Raw genomic sequence first — 20,795 nt, 5'->3', positions numbered from 1 at the left:
ATAAAATGAGCATTAAAGTTTTGATTGTTTCTATAATCACAGCTGTAGTGACTGTTATTTTATTTAATGTCTGTCTTTTCCTTGTAAAGGGGTGCTCAAACATTCTATAAACACAGATAGAATAAGTGTTAATGGCAATACTATCTTTGGCCACCTGGGGGTGGTATTGTACCAGCTTCCTCAGTGTCAGTCATTTCTTAGGAGGCTCCATTCAGATTTTCGGAAGTGAGTTTAAATATGTTGAGCTTGTGATCATCCATCTATTGGAAGCACATAATTGGCCTGACCTTACTTTGAATTATGGGATTGACCTGTTTCCATGAGTTGGCACATTCTCAGAAAAGTTCAAGTTAGTTTGTGATGGAAGGGTATGTTTGACATATTTCACATAGCCTATCTGTGCTCAACTGACAAGAATAGATGAATGTGGCTCCAATTTCTAGATAAAGCCTAGATGCCTCTCTCAGAACAACAGATACACCACGTTTGAATACTCTAATGCATCATTCCTACCGCCTCGAGTAGAACACAGTATCTAATTATGACCGATCAGATTAGAACTACATTTCCCATAATCTCCAGAGTTAGCGCATTAGAACAGTGACAGTCCTCTGAATACCAGTTGGGGGAGTGCGAACCTCGGCCTAACGCACGCCGATGCCATGGCACAGTATAAATAGTTTACTAAAACCCGCGTTGGTAGTACGTTTAAAATACGGAGCTTGTAGGCAAGCTGTGAGACCACAATCTGGTCCTGGCAAGAATAGGGGGCCTACGTTTACGAAAAGAAGTTGTTGCAAAAATAATTATTTGACTGTCGCCCGTGCGACATAGCACTCGGATTAAAATGGTTATCAAGGTTTACGTTGCATCCTCCTCTGCCTCTGTAGCGGTAAGTGCGATGATCTGTGTTCAATTGGAGTTGAATTATTGACAATTGGACCACCAAGGTGTGGAATGTTCTCGTGTGCCATGGTTTTTATGATCGGTGAACGAGGGGTAGTAGTTTATGTGATTTCTCTGTCCGGGAGCTTTGCGTGGCTTCCTGGGTTTGCTTCATTCACAACTCCAGCGTTCTTGATTTATTGACTATGAAGAAATACATTTGTCAACGTGTCCATTATACTTTGTAGAATTCTGTGTTTTATTTGATACATGCTGATACCCGTTCATAATGGGTCTAATCCTTAGTTATTCCGAGTGAAGGTGTCAAATGCTGTTAACATTATACCTTTACGCATTTGCTTGACCGTGAGCAGTTGGCAAACTGGGAATAATAATCTTCACTATATGCGCATTATGCATTAGGCTGAGATTTTATAGAGATTGTCCTTGATAATGGAGGCATAAAAAGAATCATGAAGGCTTATGGGAGGAGCATTTCGTTAGAAAACTGCCTCTTTTATCACACAGTTCCAAGGTTGAGCAAAGTGCATGTTTGCTGTACAAACACGTGGACCTATTCGTTCTTTACTCTTTACCACGAGTCTCTTATGTCCCGTTTGGCATCATAGAGGTGGAAGGTATTTGGAATATCTGATATCATAATCTCACTTGATAGTGTCTTGCATTGGGACAAATGAGTAGAGCATGTTGTCCAAATCTCTCAAGTAGGGAAACAGAATATCTAAGTGTTTACAAAAGAGTTATTTTTAACTCCGTGACACACCCATGCATGCTTGAATACCCTTGGGTCAGCACCGTCAGTTTTGAGCCTGTGTTTTTAATTTACTTTAAACGGTATTACCGAATTAGGAAATCACATTTTGATACTGTAAGTAGCTCCCAGATTAGATTAGTGGGACGGACACCAGGGTGAAAATGATTATTACCGTATTAGTTCTCATGGCTAATCATCCAAGTACAGCAGTATGTCCTTGGTCTCTCTCTCTCTCTCTCTCTCTCTCTCTCTCTCTCTCTCTCTCTCATACTGTAAACAGCCTGCAGCTCTGTTGTGTGTAGTGTTGAGTTAAAGCTTGGCTTTCAGTCTTAACCTGTGTTAATCCCAGCAGTCCAGCGCTACTCCATAACAATACACACACACACACACACACACACGCTCAACCTGTCAGATGCTCACATTCACAAATCCGGGGACACAAAATACAGTAACATCCCCTTATATACAATACACATTCACATTCAATAGCCTCACACACACACAAGCTCTGGACACGTCCCCTCACACACACTCACCTGGGCACCTACTCTATTATTTACACAGTGCTGTCCAGGCCTTTTAAGCCACAGAGTTCATCTCTATACATCTGAACCTGGAAAAGCAATGCCACTGTTTCTGTGTGCACACTGACTTATTGAATCATTACAACCTTGGATCTCTACAAACTGGTCGTACACATCCCTTTAGTTAAATAACTGTCAAATGCTTCTTTTTTTTTGCCATACTATACATTCACAAAGTTGCTTGCGCACTAACAGCGCTTTACAGGCTGTGTGTCTGTTTAAATGATTGTCCAGTACTGCCACTATTAATCTCCTTTCCAATGCCCCGCCCTTAATTGTCTGCGTCAAAACAATAGCTCCATTGTGTCTTCACAATCCCCAACATGCTTGCACACACACAAACACACACACAAACACACTATCTTCTTACTGTCTATTCCACACACACAATAGGACTCCATGAGAGCGGGTCTTTTTTGGAGCACCAGGCAGTGGCTAATGTTTAACCATTGTTTGCTCACAGTTATTCTCAGTGTTGTGAGTCAGTTCTGAGTCAGAACTCTCAACCAGTCCAGAACAAGCAATCTATTGTGATGTCATCACTTAAAGTGTCCAACAATGGGCGTGTCAGGATTAGAAGCTGCAGACTGAATACTTCACCTGGCTGTTGCACAGACCATGTAGTATACAGGGAACACTACGCACTAACAGGGCTGGAAACCCTGCTTTCACCATTCTCATTCTCCCATGCTAAATGAGCATATAGCTCAACAAGCTGGATTTTGGTCTTGCACGTTGATTGGTTCTCACATAAGCAAAAATACTTGTGATTTCTGATGATGATGGCTGATTTCTGATGATGATGGCTGTAAAATGGAACAAAGGTTGTGTGTTTCCTGTGATTTATGCTGTTTCTCACGTTAATGATGACGAGCTCACAGTGCCGGGTCTGCGTGTAGCTAAGGATGGTGCTGATCAGCTCTGAAATCCCACTCCTGCCAGTTATACAGAAGCATCACCTTCCATAATGCGACAACATTTGAAAGCAGCTGTTTTCGCTTCTTTTGGAGAAGGTACTTCTCCAAGCCTTGAGGGTCTTTGGGGTCTTCATTTGCCACACAACACATGTGAGTGAGGAACGACAACACACACACGCACGCACCATCAGTGGTCGCCGGTGGAAATTGTTCCCTGCATTTCTCCCATCCAAGCTGTCCTCCAGGGGCAGCGGGCAGTTCGCTCATGGCGCCCAAGGATCAAGTCCAAGTGCTCATTCAAAGTCCTGGTCAAGGGCCGGAGAGCATTCTGTGCTTCTGCATGTTTATCGTATTGGGTTCTGGGGTAGGAAGGAAACCCTTGCAAACACCAGCCGGTCGCTCTACCTCACAAGCTACATGCCGCCCCAATTAGGAAAGTGTTCTTGAAGTATAGTGGATAACATTTTGGCAGTGTTTATTGCGGATGGTGGTGGGCACACAGTACTATCAAAGAGTGAACACTGAGCAGTCATGGACATTTGATGTCGTAAATCAATTAATCATGTGTCATCATCACCACCAATTCTGGCTTTGAGTAGTATATTTTATGCAACTTATTCAGTGGTCTTCCGAGACAACGTAATGATGACATGCATGTTTTTGGAAGCTCTGATGTTGGTGACTAGTTGATGTAGTGGATCAAGACATCAGCATGGTAGTCTGGGAAATTGGGGTTGTGAGGATGGAAGGAGGATTCTGAAGCGCATCATGCAGCACATTGTGTTGCCTTTGTGTATGAAATGTGCTGTATAAATAACGTTTGATTTGATTCTCTCTCTCTCTCTCTCTCTCTCTCTCTCACTCTGTAAATCATGGTGACTGAGTCCAGCTGGAGCACATTACTGTATGAGACACAGGAAGTGAGTGCTTGTGTTTGTGTGTGTGTGTGTGTGCGCGCGCGCGCGTGCGCGCGTGCGTCTTTTTAATAACACAATGAGAAGCGTGAGAGTTTTCCATCTTCCTTCCACCATTCTCAGCAGTGTTTTTCCAAAGTTGAGACACAGAAACACACCCAAGCGGCCATGTTGTGTGACTCGTGTCCTGTCCTCCTGCAGCGGGGACGGACAGTACACTGATGGACGCTGCCCATAGAGCTCAGCCCAGAGTAGCCGTCCACACCCAGAGCCCTCCTCACTGTCCTGGGAAGGACATCCCTAGAGTCCATGTAACCGAGTGAAACTGGGTTCTTGTGAGTCCTTGAGTAGGTAGCGAGTTGTTGGTTGAGCTAGCTTTTCAATGGCACAGCTGGTTAAAACGGTGTCTGTCACGCGGGAGACCAGGGTTCGATTCCCACCCAGGGCATGCCGAAACATGGGTTACATCCATACACATCTTAGTGTTGTGGTTTAGTTGTCCAGTGGTTTTTGACTGCTATCACTGTGCTACACTACCAAAGTCTTGAGTAAAGGTCGTCACCTGGACTATCAAATGTAACATCAGCAACGTTATGGTCCCAAGGTTTTACTCCACATGTGCATCAAAGAATAACACACAACCCCATGATTAAAACATGCTTGGGCTTGAACAAAAGACAGCAACACAGTAGAATCAGAAGATGCCACAGCATTGTTCCGACATCTCATTAATCCGACGTCTCACTAGTCCGAAACATCCCATTGTCGGTCGGACTCTTGAGCCGTCGGAACAATGGGATGTCTGACGATCGGTGAACAAGTTTCGGACTAGTGAGACGTCGGAACAATGGTATGTCGGAACAGTGGGCAGTCCCCGAATCGGAATACTGATTTTAGGGCTATTTCTACTGTATTGTGTTTAATGTCCACAAATGATCTTTCACAGTAGTGTAACATTGTGGTTGCGTTCCTGTTGCAGACTCAAAGCTCCTTTGATAATCAATAATCACTTGTGTCTCGATTACCTGCCATATGGAGAGAGATATACAGCGATCAATACATGGCCTATCTGGGCCTGTCTACTGGTAAAACTGTGTGTGTGTGTGTGTGTGTGTGTGTGTGTGTGTGTGTGTGTGTGTGTGTGTGTGTGTGTGTGTGTGTGTGTGTGTGTGTGTGTGTGTGTGTGTGTGTGTGTGCGCGTGTGCGACCCCTGCTCTCTGTCAGAGCTAGTGTCATTTTACAGTGTGTTGATGCAGGAGTGTGTCCTGTAATACGTCTGACCTCTTAGCCCAGTGACCAGACTGAGGCGGTCAGCTCACACAATGCTCTCATTTTAACACGTACTGTACACACAGGGTTTTTCCTGGCTCAGAATGGGTTTTTGGGGGGTGATGCGCACATTTTGGGGGGGAAACCTCTCTTTTATGCCGAGTATCCTACCAGCATGTATAGGACTATATTCTTTGCTGTCGTTCTGACTGGGCTCACTTTTTACAATCGCGAGAAATCTCCCGACATGACACAAAAGGGATATGAAGCCAAAATGTCTAAGATACTGATAAACTGTCTATTAATTATCTCAATTACTAGTGTCCAAACCATGGACAATGCAAGAAAGAGGGATGGGCTGCACTTGAAACCAGCTATCAAACACATTTGGAGAGGATTTGAATTGCTATTTTTATTCTCAATTTTGAGCATTTTGGCACTGGTGATTTTCCTTTGGCTCTGGTTAAAATCTCAAAAAAATCCTCTATGCAGGAAAAGCCCTGTACACATGAACGCATACTAATGTTTAGGTAGAGAACACACCAGTATAATTTACCACTGCATCCCATTCCTTTGTATTTCGTGTTGTCACCTGCATGTGAGTCCACTTTCTCTGTATTTAAAGGCTCTAAGCTGCAGAGGTCTAGACTCACTGACTCTGCCTTGTTTTCCTTAAGCTGAGGTCTGAATTACTTAAGTGCTTCTCAGCAGAACAGCCAACTGAGTCACAACTAGCAAAGCATGTTCCTCTCTGCACTGTAAAATACCCTGTGAATGGCAACTGAAAAACTACACAGTTATATACTACATAGCATTTCATATCACTCTTGCTCCAGTTTTGACGCCCCCCCCCCCACCCCTCTCTCTCTCTCTCTCTCTCTCTCTCTCTCTCGCTCTCTCTCTCTCTAGGGGTCTTCTGATCAGTGAGGGAGAACTCGTTGGTTCTCTGGTTCTGATGTGGGTTTTATTTTGTGGTTGGAGGTTACTTGTATGACTTTGTATTTTTAACTTGTGACAAAAGGACAATGGGGTAAACATGCCTGTTTTCTGGAAATACTGTGAAAGTTTTTTTTTTTTTATTCAAAAAATTATCTTTCTTTCTCTCACTCTCTCTCTCTCTCCATCCCTCTCTCTCCCTCCCTCCTTCCTCCAGGTGAAGAAACATCAGCAGGCGGTGGTAGGCTTCCTGGAATCCAACCGCATCTCTTTCCAGGAAGTAGACATCACCATGCTGGAGGACCAGAGGCTGTGGATGTACCGGAACATTCCCCAGGAGAAGCAGCCGGAGAAGGGGAACCCTCTCCCTCCGCAGATCTTCAACGGAGACCACTACTGCGGGGTGAGCGCTTCTGACGGTTCTATCAATGGCAGCGGTTCTGATGGTTCTGTCACTGGCCAGACCAGCTGATTGGTTCCGGTCCCTTGTTTTGGACACTCTCAAGCCCAAAAAGTAGAATGCTGGTCCTCCCAACATGAGATTCATGCTTTTGACTCTGTCTCACTCTGAGAAAGTTAGAAGCATGCTCCGAGCTCCGAGCATGCATATTCAAGATTTAACATTTCTTTATTGTGACGTCGTTCATGCAGGTATAAGGGAGTGAGATGATTGGGTTCTTGCTCCTCAGCCTTGCAGCAAAAACAGAATAATAATACAAGATGATAATAATACGAATGAAAGAACAGTGCAATACAATAGAACAGTGCTATGCAATACAAGTGAAATTATGGGTGTGTGTGTAAAAGTGTAGGGGTGTGAAAAGTGCAAATGTGCATTGTATGCATGTTAGTGTGCGTGTGTGTGTGTGTGTGTGTGTGTGTGTGTGCATAGTCTGAGTCTACACAGTCAGTCTGTGTCTGTTATAGGCAGGCGGGCAATAATGTCCATTATTCAAGAGCCTGGTTGCTTGTTGGAAAAAGCAGTCCTGGAGCCCGCAGCTGGACAGGCCATGACCCGAGTGACCGGGGTCTTTGATGATCCTGCGGGCTTTACCGGCAATCTGACCGGCTCCTGGACAGAGGGAAGCTGCCGTCCACCGCTGCGTTGAGAAGTCCGCTCTACCCTCTGCAGCACTTTGCGGTTGAGGGCGGGGCCGATTCCATACCACGCTGTGATGCGCCCGGTCATGATATGAGGATATAGCACGGGATCGGCATATATGTGCACGTGAAGCCAGCCGATTGGTCCACCTCGGTCCAATTGATTTAAATTGACACGCCTCTGGTTTGTTCCTAATTCGTTGTTGTTGTTGTTGTTTCCATGCTCACCTGGTGTGGTCCTGATATGCTTAGCCACATGATTGCTTATAGAACCATGTAACCATTCGTTCACTGGGCCCGGAATAAGCAACACGAATACATGGTTGCTCTACCAGCACAACGCAAATAAATCCATGCCTCATTGTGTAGTAGAATACTCTTTATATTCTGTTTGCCCTCGTCAGCCGATCTCAGCTAGACATTTGGCCATCAGTCTATTTATCAGCTAAAGCTAGCTGGTGTGTACAGTAATTGAGCAAACTAAGATAAGGTTAATGTGGTCAACACATTATCAAATGGCCACTTACTGAATGAGTATGCTGTAGCCAATGTTAGCCAGGCGATGCCAGATTTGCTGAGCCCGCGTTACTCCATAATCCTGCTGTAATCTGGATGCTCAATGGGGCAGATAATCTTATACTCTCTCTTAGGCCTATAGGCATAAACCTAGTGACTCACTAGTGATACCACTGTAAGTGTTGCTGTAGACCACACATTTGCCCAAAAAACAGTAATGAAGACCTCTAACAGTATGATTGACAGAAATGCTTATTGTGGTCGTTACCTCCGCCCCAGCGATGGCGCAGGGCGAGGGGTAATGTTTTCGTTGGCGCATGTACGTACGTCTGTTAGCAGGATTACACAAAAACTACCAGACCGATTTTCACAAAAGTCGGTCGAAGGGTGTAGCATGGACCCCCTTGGAACCTGTTAAATCTTGGAACAGATACGAATCACGGGGAAGGTCCACAAGCCGCCCACACTTGGCTGGCTATTCACCGCCATTCATTTTTTGGACCATGATTACGCAAAAACTACCTGACCGATTTCCATCAAACTCGGTGGAGGGGGGTAGCATGGGCCAACTTAGAACCCATTCAACTTTGGAGTGGATCCGAATCAATTAGAGCATAGAGATTTCGACCTAACGATTGCAGAAACACCAAAAATGTCCTACTTGAACGCACGTGTGTGCACACAGACACGAAATGCATTCATGGACGGAGGTCTGTGCTCTGAGCACCTAATTGAATCAGAATTTCTAATTCAGACTGGTATGGGTTGTGTAACCTTTTGTATCCCTGTGTTTTTCTGCTGCCGCAGGACTACGAAGACTTCTTCCAGTCAAAAGAGAATAACGCTGTGTTTGCATTCCTAGGCCTCAGCTCCCAGCCCTCTGTAAAAGTAAGCCATAAGCCATACACACACCTGTACACACACACACCTGTACACACACACCTGTACACACATTTGTTCTGCCTATTTCTGTCATCGTCTGTTCTGCCTATTTCTGTCATCTGTCCTCCTTCCCATCTCTCTCCTTATGAATGTCAGAATAGCACTTGTGTCCGGATTCTACCGTAATATTCAGTGTGTGAATAAATATCAGTCTTCTCAGCTGACTGGACTAAATACATTGTGTTGCCTTCCTCTTTCACACAAGCCCCAGTCATAGAGAGCTTCTATAGAGACCTTGCTGTTTTAATCTAAAAACATTGAGATGTTGCTGGATGTTATTATTCTATCGTAGCCACACAGAATGAATAATCTTCGGTCGTTGACTTATTGTTGACCATGTCTTAGATACAGTCAAATCGTGTGTATTTGTGTTGCTAAAACAGCCCAGCAAGGAGGAAAGAATCACACCGTTTCTTTTAAGCCGCTGTTTCTATCAAGCCGCCACGAAAACAGGTTCAAAAACACTGATCCAATTGTCCGGCAAGACGCCGCAAGGTCTCGTCTCCATGGTTAAGCTACTATAAGCATTGCGCAATGATTACATTATCCTTCAACCCCATGCTCTATTTCCCCTGTGGAGGCTCATTGGATTAACATGGTGAATACATTACTGAGATGTGATGCAGTGCACGCCAGTTTTGTTTGGTTCTCGTCGTTTTTTTATTTGATTTTATCTGAGAACTCCCCCCCCTCCCCCCCGTATTCCTCCTTTTAAAAAACATAAGAATACTATATCAAATCAAATCAAACTTTATTTGTATAGCGCATTTCATACACAGAGGCAACACAATGTGCTTTACAGAGAGTAATGGGGGGGGGGAGGGTGGGCATAGGTCCCACCCCTACATATTCCAGAGGGAACCAAAAAGACAGTTTCACCTGGGGGCCAGAAAAGTGAGCTGTAAAAATTCTTCCCTGACCTCTCTCTAAAGGATTATTGATTCGCTAACCGGAATGATGGATAGAAAGAGACTCCGCCTCTAACTCCGCCTCTAACTCCATCTGTCTCTCCGTCCCTCAGGACTCCGAGTCGTAGACGCCACCGCGACGCCCCCGAGGACCCACCGCATCGCCGGGGCTCATGATCGCATCACTTCCCTCACGATCGCATCACTTCCTTTCACCGCGTGGCTTCCTGAGATCTCCAGAGATGCCACCACTTCGCCAAACCATCGGGAGACACTGATATCCCTCCCTTCCCCCCAAACCTTTCTTAAACATTTCTAAAACATTCCACGCTCTTTACACCCCCCCCCCCCCCCCCCCCCCAAGGCCATGTCTCCTGCTACAGGCCAACAGGAGTGGAGAGAGAGGATTGTGATGTGACTCCCTTTTGTGTACCTCTTCTTTGTACTTTGCGCAACCTCTGGTATTGAAAGCATGCTGTGGTGTGTATTCTTTGTTCTATAATATATACCACACTGTAGCTGCTTTTTGATGACTGAAACTCTATGTAGCCATTTTGGGGATCTTCATTGCAGTATGTAACAGTGCTCCTCTTAGATAATGGTGTTAGGAACTGGTCAGCGGTACTGTGCAACGTGCCAGAATGTTGTGCGTGCAGACAGAGATACAGAACTAGTGTGTGTGTGCGCGTGTGTGCGTGTGTGCGTGTGTGTGTGTGTGTGTGCGCGTGTGTGAGAGAAAGAAAGAAGTTGTTAATGGAGGCTGTGATAAGTGAGAGGAACTGAGAAGGAGCACTCAATGCAACCCGAGACAACCAGGGGGCTAGCCAAGGTGTGTGTGTGCGTGCGTGCGTGCGTGCGTGTGTGTGTGTGTGTGTGTGTGCGCGCGCGCGCGTTCTGGCTTGGATGTCGGTCTGTGTGTATTGTTCTGCTGCAGGTGGTCGAATTGCGAGTGAACCAAGATGATTTCATCACGGTCTGAATCAATAACAATATCCTCCTGTTGTCTTTCATCTTCCTCCCTGCTGTCATACTGTCTACAAACCCTGGGCCAAAATACTTCCTACAGAATATTAAAGCGCAGCCGTAGAAATGAGACTAATCCATCCACAGCCCTCTCCTTAGCTCATCACATGTCTCTCTACCACTCTGATGGTGAGTGTGGAGCTGTGGGAGATCGGTACACCCGCAGGTCTCATGTTACATGTTTGTCAATGGGAGATGGGAGATTTGAATGGAGGTTGTTTTTTTCGCTGGGCCTCTCTTTGAAGTCGAGCACGGATCGGGGCCGTATCAAATCTTATTGTTCGCGAGCGAGTGCGAGGACGGAGTCACATGACCACCCTGCCTCCCAGATTAAGCAGACGGACAGATCCTTTATTCTTTCATTTGCAGTATGTTTCTCTCTCTCTCCCCTCCCCTTTGTCCACCTTTCCCCTCTCTCTCTTATTAAATTATCATGGTTGGATGAATAATTGTACACACTACGGACACACACAGGGCTATTTGCCCTTCAGAGACCACTCAAGCTTGTGATCTGTGATTGTAGCGCCATCTTGTGAATTCAAATCAAATCTTTGACGACTTTACTGTAAAGTGACGGTCACACATTCCAAAGTCAAACTTGATACAATCAACATTCCCTTTTACTAGGCGTTGCTTAGAATATCTTTCTAAGGCTACTCTGTGTGAGAGGGAAACATAGTTGTTGTTGTTGGTGTGTGCTACAGTATGTACTGTCCTTTATGGTTATGTACCTGATTATACATAAATGCATACATATAATATAGATATAAGTATATTGGTCCAAACTGAGCACTTTTTGATAGCCAGTCTGTTTGTCAGTTTGTCTTGCCCTGTCAGTTCTTTGTACTGTACGCTGATGTTGACTCACAATATGCTTTAAACCTGTTTACGCTAAAATAAAATGACAAAAGCTTCCACACAGTCACCACGCTGCACAGACTCCTGATAGGCCAAGAGTATTATTTGCCATATTGCTTATACTGTACCTGTCTAATATTTTCAGATCTACGAATGTACCTTAGGATTAGGAGTGAAGGACTTTCTGGTATTCACACATTCCAACCTATATTGCCCTTGACAATCACTAATACTGTGTACTGTGCCACCTGCTGGTACCTTGACACTGACCTACAGTGATAAAACAAAGGAATAAGAACATTTTTCTTACAATTTGTGTTTTTTGTTTCATGGGTTATTGATGTCAAATTTTACCAATAAAAACTGTCATTTTAATACTGTAGTCCATAATCTATTTTGTAGTCTGGAACTCAAATGTCTTTCAGATCCTTCTGTAGCTACTTCATAAGGGATACCTCCCTGCCTGGTATAGAGCACCACACCCCAAGGTGAGAGAAGCTTTTATCTAATTTGTGAATTCATTTAAAACCATATTAGTAAACCCTTTACAGAAACTCTGCTTTTAATGATAATTGCTGAGTCTTCATCAATTCATCTTCCTCTCCGACGGCTGTGAACGCTCACCAGCTGGCTTTAAAATATGATCGGGAGTTGCGGTTCAATAGTCCCCCTCTCAGGTCTGTCTCCCGGCAAACAACCCCGTACAGCGTCCCGGCTCAGCCCTCCATCTAACGGGTTAGATTAGATTTCCTGCCTGAAGTAAACACACTAACAAGGTTTCTGGAAAGAACTAGGCTGGGGATGAGAAGATACGTCTAGCGCTAACCACCTTTCTCCCGGCGCTCCCCGCTTCCGAGCCGCTCCCCCTAATACATCCATGCGCTCCCCACGGGGACCTGGGAACAGGATATGAAGGTCATACCGGTTAATGGCGGCTCTTCTCTAAGCAAGATGCCTGTTGTGGTTGCTAGAATATTATTGAGAAACAAGTACAGTATAGCCTACTTTTGTATCAGGGAACTGTTTTGCTTGAGCAATCCTTAATAACATTTTAACATGCACACTATTAACACTATTCACAAGGAATGACGCCCTCCGAGAAGTTAACCCCTCCAGAGTAGAGGAAGGGATAGACGGCTTTGTCTTTATTAAATGCAGGGCAAGGCCTTTATTAAAACAGTAAAATGCAGGCTTGTAGATCAGTCAGGTTCATATCCTGATACAAGGTTCCTGTTGAAGGTCAAAAACAAAAGAAATAATAATTATTATTATTATAATAATAATAATTATTATTATTATGGATAACTGGTTAGACTGGTTAACTGGTTGGATCTCAAAGATGGCCTATCTTCATAAAAACTCCCTTTACAACCCATACAGAACCAAATGGACCATGGAAAGGATGTTTGGGTGAGCAATGACCAGTTTTGACTGGTGAGCCCATGCCCTGATCCTGAGTGGACGTGACTTCCTCTTCTCCAGACGATTGCCTGACTCTGATCGTTGTTGTGTGACAAAAATGATCAAAAATGTTCTCAACTCAGTCACCACTTTACCACTACCAGACCATTACTAATTAATCTAGCAACTGTTCTGGTAGCTCTGTAAGCTTCATACACCGCAAGGCTTTCTGTCCTTTTAAAAATAGAGAGTAGAGAGCAAGGACCTTGCGGTCCGTCACTCAGTCAAGCCTCACCCAATCCTTCCAATTTGTCCATCGTCCTTCTAAGGCTAGAGTTGGGGGACTCAGTCCAATTGTTGAAAAGGAGGCCAGTGCGTTGGAGTCCCAAGAGTCTTCCGTGTTCTTTCGGTTTTATACCCTACTGATGAATCTTGAGATTCTTGAGAGAAATGTCCTGTAACATCTACAGAGTGTTTTATTCATATCTAACCCGCTGTGTGCTTTGTCTTGCATAAGAACACTGTGTAGCCGAATAGAGATAAGAACAGCTGCTTGCTTGTGTGTGCTGAAACATCGGGGCAGTAGGTGTCAAGAGGTCACACTTAGGTGCCACAGGACGGGGGGCGTCTCCAAGGGCCTAAGTTCTAGGAAAACTCCCCCCTAGGTGTAGGATTGACTCCGCTCTGCGGAGAACCCATCATGGGTCTCGACAAGTGATCTGACCAGTTGTAAAATGAAGATGTGAGCGTCATGGGTGACAGGCCGCATGTCATATCTCAGAAGGTCACATCCAGCGACTCCTAATCTCACCCTCTGTCTGTCTGTTTGAGCTGGTATGCAGAGGGAGGGGGGTCGGGCAGTACTATTTAAAATAACACCGAAACCTTGAAACTTTGATTCGGATACCAGCAGCCACACAGGCAAGACATAGACGAAGGGAAAGAGAGAGACGTAGGGCAACATCTAAGTGTCCAGTGTGAGTTGTATCTCTGTAAATAAATCTATCACCTGTCGCCAATAACAATAACTCTCACGACAAGAAAGGCAATTAACATCGTGGTTATAATTAGGTGGTGCTGCACCTCTTTATTAAGGCTTACAAAAAAATACACAACGCAGAACAACTAAAAACAAGAAGACACCAAAAGCCAACACTACTCTCTCTCCTTGCAGTGTCCTTACATCATTTAAATATCAACCAATCAAATACAAGATGATTTCACATGTTGACAACTATCAAGACTAACATACTGTAGTATTCTCATGCCTAGGCCTTATAGCATGACTAACATATACAGTAGCATGACTTACATATACAGTAGCATGACTTACACAGTAACACGGTTGCTTTGTGCAGAATTTCCCAAGTTCCCCCTCCTCCTTCGTGCAAAATGTAGACATTTCTAATAAGCAGGTTCTAACTTTTCATGACTCAATACTTCCATTGTTTCCACATAAATGCAGGCTACTTGGACTAAAGTTACAGCAAGCACACATGGGCTAATTATTATTATTATTAGTCGATTCTTTAGAGCACCCCTAGTTGCTTGCGTAGCCTACTGTGCAGGCATATGACTAAATGTCTATGATTGTCCTGAATTTCACGTTGTATGCCCATGGCTTAGCCTGATGTCAGCGCTGTGGGAAAAATGCTGCATGAAAAGGGTAACACGCTTTGAGAAACATAATAGGCCTAAAGCCCATGGTTATATGTGATGTAATCAATCACCTACAGCACAGACAGTGTTGTTATTCATAGATAAACTGTTTCTGATCTTATGGCACACTTTTGGCTGTCAGAACAAGTTGCACTAGTCTAAAATGTAGGAAATTGGTCTTGACTAAGTAGAATACTTGAGAAACATCATATTAAGTTGTTAGTCTTGTTAGTATTGATTAGTGCTTACTGCAGTTTTTCACATTTGGTGAATTAGCCTACTTTTGTTGACAAATGACCTTCCTAACAACTATATTTGTGAATTATTATATGCTGTACTGATACCACATGATTTGGTATTGGTGAATACTGGCAAAGTTATATGCAATTGTATGCAACATACACATAAGCCTGCAAGAATTAAGTAAGTAAGCATATTCTATTTAAGTCATTAGGTGGAGGCTTTTAGGGCCTGTTAGTCATTGCCAGACCAACATTTCTTTTACGGCTGTTAGAACGACACCACAAGGTAACAAGCAGGGATAGGACCACAGCGGCTATCGCCATGAAGCTGCCTACCCACATGACCGATGACAGCTGACCTCTCTTCTTCTTCTCGTGGATTTGCCTGAGCAGGGCGAAGCTGCTGAGATGACTGCAGGAGCACACCGTGTGGGTGGAGTTAGACACCACTGACATGCAGCCCTGCTCTGACCACGCCCCCTTCTCCTCTGACCAAAAAACGCAGGACTGCTGGGCTTCATCGTTAGGCTCCAAGTGCGTGAATGTAAGATTGGCAGGCTGGGGCAGATATGTTGTGTTGGGATTACCAACAGACACGGTCACCACATTTGAACTAAGCTGATCAGTGGAGTTTTTGTCCAAAAGTTTCAGACTCTTGTAACTGAGCAGAATGGCGAAGGCAAATCCAGGATATGAATCAATTCCTGTTGCAGCTTCCCATGTGGTGTCCAGTTTAGCATTTTCATTGGTCAGGCTGACCGGCCCTGTGGGTGGCGTCTTGTCCCTTCTCACCCTTATCTCTGCCTCTGTGTGGTTGGTCTTGATCTTGGTCAACGGCTCTTTCAGTTGAGGGGCGATCAGTCTGAATGCTTCCTCAATCGAACTCAGTAATTTGGTCACTTCGTTGCTATTTTGTTCTTTGGACTGGAGGTCTTGAAGAGAGTCTGTGACATTGACCAGTTCCTTAAGAGAAGAGAGATGCAATTAATTGTGTGTGTGTGTGTGTGTGTGAGAGAGAGAGAGAGAGAGAGAGAGAGAGAGATAGATAGTGTGTTTTCTTGGAAATAGACCATGGGGAGACCACTTACCTCTAGACGCGTCTCTCCAGCCAAAGTTGCCCCTCCGGAGCCATCAAGGTTCACGCAGTTTTGTATTATTCCAGAAAAGATCCTTTCTAATGCAGGTAGTCTCTGTCCCACTGTACTCTGGTTCCTATACTGGTCACAATCCAGCTTAACACACCGTCCCTGGTTTTGACCGAAGTTAGTGAACCCAGCTGGGCACCGGCATTCATAAGAGCCATTGAGATTTATGCACGCTCCTTTCTCCCCGCATATTAGCCCATCCATCACACACTCGTCTATTTCTAAACATAGTTCTTGACTATCTACTTTACGTGTGATATTCACTGGTTGAAACCCAGGAGAACACAGACTGTAGCAGCTGCCAATGGTGTTGAAAGTCAAAAACAAAATAAATAAGATGGTCCCCATGCTCAGCGTTTAGAAGAAGGATTATATATTGAACAGATCAGGCTTTAGGCTTCAGCATCTACAGTATAGTTTGTTTGCTTTAGTCCGAACCACAGTAAAGTCTTGTAACTGCTTCTGCTTTTTATCAGGTTATCTTTCACACTGAGCACTAACGTGTACCATAAGCCATGTGACTTTTCATCCACTGCTCGAGTAGTTGCTTAACTTTTCTTTCTTTTTTTATAAAAAAATGTATGTATTTCGGTTTTCATCCAATTTTTCACCCAAGTTGATAGCCAATCACAGCCGACCTACTGTCCAATTGTCCCCTGTCGCTGCTGTGGAGAGTCCGTCGCACAATCCTGCAGTTGGTGATCCAGAAGAGAGAGCCAGCTACCTGACCAGCTACCTGACTCTCTCAAGCCCGTGACCGTGACTCCGTCACCAGACAGGGTCACTGTAGAACCATAGTCCCCAGTGGGCGGCTGCACCGGAAACCGATGCTTAGGCCGCCACACCACAGCAGACGCAGTTGCTTAACGCTTTATTAACACTGTTCCTTCGTATCCTTTCAACATCAGCTTATCTGTTAGTGCACATGTGGCGCTCGCCACAATTCATTTTTTCCATTGCCAAGTACATTTTGCTTTGTAGATAAAAAAAACTATACCTGGTGTCGCGGTAAAAGTATAGTCTGTTCTACTCAGGAGTCCATCTACTTTCTAAATCCACAGGTTGAGATGATCAGTAGCTCTTTTGGTGCTTGTCCTAAATGTTAGGATTCTCATTGGTTAGTATCAGGGCTAGGTGCATTGTGGGTACAAGTGTGGTATAAGTGTGGTACTACATTAGTTATAGGCCTAACGAGTCGTTATATTCACAACATAGATCTGACTCTCATTTAGGTAATTTGATCATGTTGGACAGATCAAAGATAGAGTATGGTTAGATCATATTTTTTTTTCACCTGTGAAAGAGTAAGTCATGCAAAAGGGAGGCTCACAATAATGATATAAGGAGTCTCAGAACGGTTTGGACGCACACAGTTTAGCTCTGCCAATCATCTCGATGCAATGGAGTTCACCGATCACTGCCTGAGATTACGTTTAGAACAACGATAAACTCCAAACAGAACAAACATCTCTCTGGGCGAGAAGCAGGGCGAATGTAACACAACGGTCAGAAGTTATATTAGTATCTGTCCATCTCCATTGCTCTTTCAAACAACAACAAGTAATTATTCACTTTTAAGTGACTACTGAGGCAGGCTGCAGATTAAGCCTTGGACTTTACTGAGCCAGCTAATGCCACAACATTTCCATATAACCCTCCATTTCTTCATTCTGAGGCATTCTGTTGCAGATTTACTTGAGTATTTTGCATCATTGCCCTGTTGCAAGATCTATTTTCACATTCTTCTCAAGTATTTTCCATGGTAAAATGTGGAACTTGTGGTTTACTCAATTATTTTAAAGTCGCACTGAAATGAAAAAAGCATTCTGTCCCATTTTGGTTCACATAATTGGTCATAGTGTTCACCTATTCAACGATGTATGCCAAAAAATTACAAAATTCTACTTCTGTTGTAATCTTATATCAAAGTATATAATTTCTTACTTCCTGGAAAACGGTAGGTCACGTGCAATGATGACAACAGGTACCTTAGATTTTAGGCCAATAATCTCACGTCATCCACCCGTCAATCAACGCTATCCTTCTATCGAATCTGTCTAAAGTTCTTAAAACCCGTCCACTTGTCAATGTTCCAATCAAATTCCTCTAAACATATGTCCCACCCTCATAGCTTGTTTGCGTCGGAAATACGTCAAACTACGGAAGTTAGATGATCTCAAACGTCCGTTTCAGCTGGAATTTAAGATGGCCGGGCTCTGAGGCAGCAAAGCAACTCCCAACCGCGAGATTACTTTTCGCAACCCAGATTAGCAAGACCACCATAGAGTTTAGGGTTGAGATTAGGGTTAGGGTCAGGTGTAGGGTTAGGGGTTAGGGTTAAGGTTAGGGTTAGGGTTAGGGTCTTCCTTAACCCTAAACTCAATGGCGTTGAACTCAACTGGGTTGCGAAACGCGTAGACGCCTCCCAACCATAATGCCCCCACTACCGTGCTTTTATGATTGGTACAGGTTCTTCTATTCAAAGGCAGTGTTTTTGCTTTCGCTAAAAATGCCATCTGGCATCAACGCTCTCCACCTTTGACTCCTCTGTCCAAAGCACGTTGTTCCAGTTGCCTACTTTTGTTCTACACCCAGGTGTTGTCTGGCAAACTTCAGTCACACATTTATATTCTTGATTGAGAGCAAAAGTTTCTTCCTTCCTGACCTCCCATGTTGGCCAGGTTTGTGCAGTCTCTTTCTGACAGTCGTTGTGGGAAGAGAAGCCTATAGATCCCTTGATGTTACCCTGGGGTTTTTAGAGACTTCTTTCAGTCAGCTAGACTGAATTTATCAATCAATCAATCAATCAAAGCTTTATTTGTATAGCGCATTTCATACCCAGAGGCAACACAATGCACTTTACAGAGAACAAGGGAGGTGGGCATACGACCCACTCTCTACATATTCCAGAGGGAAGCAAAAAAAGAGTAATCACCCGGGGGCCAGATAAGTGAGCTGTAAAAATTCTTCCCTGACCCCTCAACAAGGCGATCGAGCCTCGAATTTAGTGGAACGGCCCGTCCTAGATGGAGTGCCACTGGTCTGGAATCTCATTTTTCATCATCATCATCATCATCATCATCATCATCATCATCATCAGACTCGGGTCCATAAATCACATACAACAATTAAAACACCACCAAACATAAGACATAAAGTTGGTTTTTTTAAGTGTACATTGTACATTAGACTCACTGGACTATATCAGACAGCCAATGATTGACTTCCTACTGCTTTGTAGCCCGTCCCAGACTTTGTAGCCCGTCCCAGACTCATGGACATTAGTAATCTCTCTTAGGGCCCCTGCCAGTCAGTCAAGCTCCTGAAGTCTGCAGATGGCGCCACCCTCACTGGGCTCAACTGCAGGGATGAGTCCGCCTTCAGGTGGGAGATTGACCATCTGGTGTCCTGGTGCAGGCAAAACAACTTGGAACTCAACGCTCAAAAGACAGTGGAGATGGTTGAGGTAATTTAATGTAATTTATGTGTGTATTTTAATGTAATTTAATGTAATGTATTGCTTTATAAATGTTCTTAGCCGGTAGACAAACATACTCCTGGAGCTTGCTCGATCGCCTTGTTGAGAGGGGTTAGGGAAGAAGTTTTACAGCTCACTTATCTGGCCCCCGGGTGATTACTGGTTTTTTTGCTTCCCTCTGGAATATGTAGAGAGTGGGTCGTATGCCCACCTCCCTTGTTCTCTGTAAAGCGCATTGTGTTGCCTCTGGGTATGAAATGCGCTATATAAATAAAGCTTTGATTGATTGACTGATTGATTGATTGATTGATTGATTGAGGTGGACATCAGAACGAACCCAGCGGCCGCTGCTACCATCACCCTCTGTGACTCCCCAGTAGACACTGTGGAGTCTGTCGCAGATCGGTTCTGATCAAAATTATCCATCTGATGCCCAAAGTATCTAAACATGTAGTTTTATACTTTGTCTCAAAGTTCTTGGAGAAATGATCAGAAATGGCAGAGTATGAATCACTTCATCAGAAACTAAGTTTTCAGAGTCAAGAACAAAGTCCAAAAACAGTTTCGACGGGAAGCTGTTTTATTGATCCCTCACATGCAAGCAGTTCATAAAACTAGATAAGTTTTCCAGAAAAGTTCTGAGACCCAACATTTTAAACAAAGCTTTTGTATCTTAAGTACATTTTAACACATGAATATAATCCTGTATTTCTCAATATTGCCATGCCAATGATGGTGCTCTTCTACACCGCCATCTTTGAGTCCATCCTCACCTCCTCCATCACCATCTGGTACGCTGCTGCCACCGCCAAGGACAAGGCCAGACTGCAGCGTGTCATTCGCTCAGCTGAGAGGGTGATTGGCTGCATTATGCCATCCCTCCAGGACCTGCATGCCTCCTGATGCAGGCAGGAAAGATTGTGGCTGGCCCCTCCCACCTTGAGCAAAAACTGTTTGAACCACTCCTGTAAAGGAAAAACCTTACTTGGTTTAGTTTAGATTTCAAAGAATACGCTGAGTGGTCGGTCAAGCTGGTTTTAAACAAAGGCAATAGTTTTATTCTGTTACGATTCTGCAGAGTCGGACTCTAGCACAGGAAGTGAATCCGGGCAGAGTGAGTCAGATGTGGACGAGGTCGATAGGTTATACAGTGAAAAAGGAAGTGACATAGTTTCAGGATGAAGAGGACAGGGAAGTGATGTCACACAGGAAGAATTTGTAGTTTTAACAGACTGATCTATG

General features: G+C 44.2%; 1 protein-coding gene across 1 annotated transcript; it reads left to right on the top strand.

Moving 5' to 3' along the window:
* The first annotated feature begins 685 nt into the window (after positions 1 to 685).
* Positions 686 to 11,181, top strand: sh3bgrl2 (SH3 domain binding glutamate-rich protein like 2). The gene is made up of 4 exons (XM_084439252.1): positions 686 to 892; positions 6,498 to 6,683; positions 8,705 to 8,785; positions 9,861 to 11,181. Exons 1-4 carry the CDS (start codon positions 848 to 850, stop codon positions 9,873 to 9,875), a joined length of 327 nt encoding a protein of 108 aa, XP_084295378.1. The 5' UTR covers positions 686 to 847; the 3' UTR covers positions 9,876 to 11,181.
* The last annotated feature ends 9,614 nt before the right edge of the window (positions 11,182 to 20,795 follow it).

This window comes from Borostomias antarcticus, assembly GCF_949987555.1.
Source record: "Borostomias antarcticus genome assembly, chromosome: 6".
NCBI classification, from domain to species: domain Eukaryota; kingdom Metazoa; phylum Chordata; class Actinopteri; order Stomiiformes; family Stomiidae; genus Borostomias; species Borostomias antarcticus.
This window is presented reverse-complemented; position numbering and strand designations above follow the sequence as displayed.

Coding starts and splice junctions, on each gene's coding strand:
- sh3bgrl2 (XM_084439252.1), top strand. CDS start 848: ATGGTTATCAAGGTTTACGTTGCATCCTCCTCTGCCTCTGTAGCG. Junction 893..6,497: donor CCTCCTCTGCCTCTGTAGCG/GTAAGTGCGATG, acceptor TCCTTCCTCCAG/GTGAAGAAACATCAGCAGGC. Junction 6,684..8,704: donor ACGGAGACCACTACTGCGGG/GTGAGCGCTTCT, acceptor CTGCTGCCGCAG/GACTACGAAGACTTCTTCCA.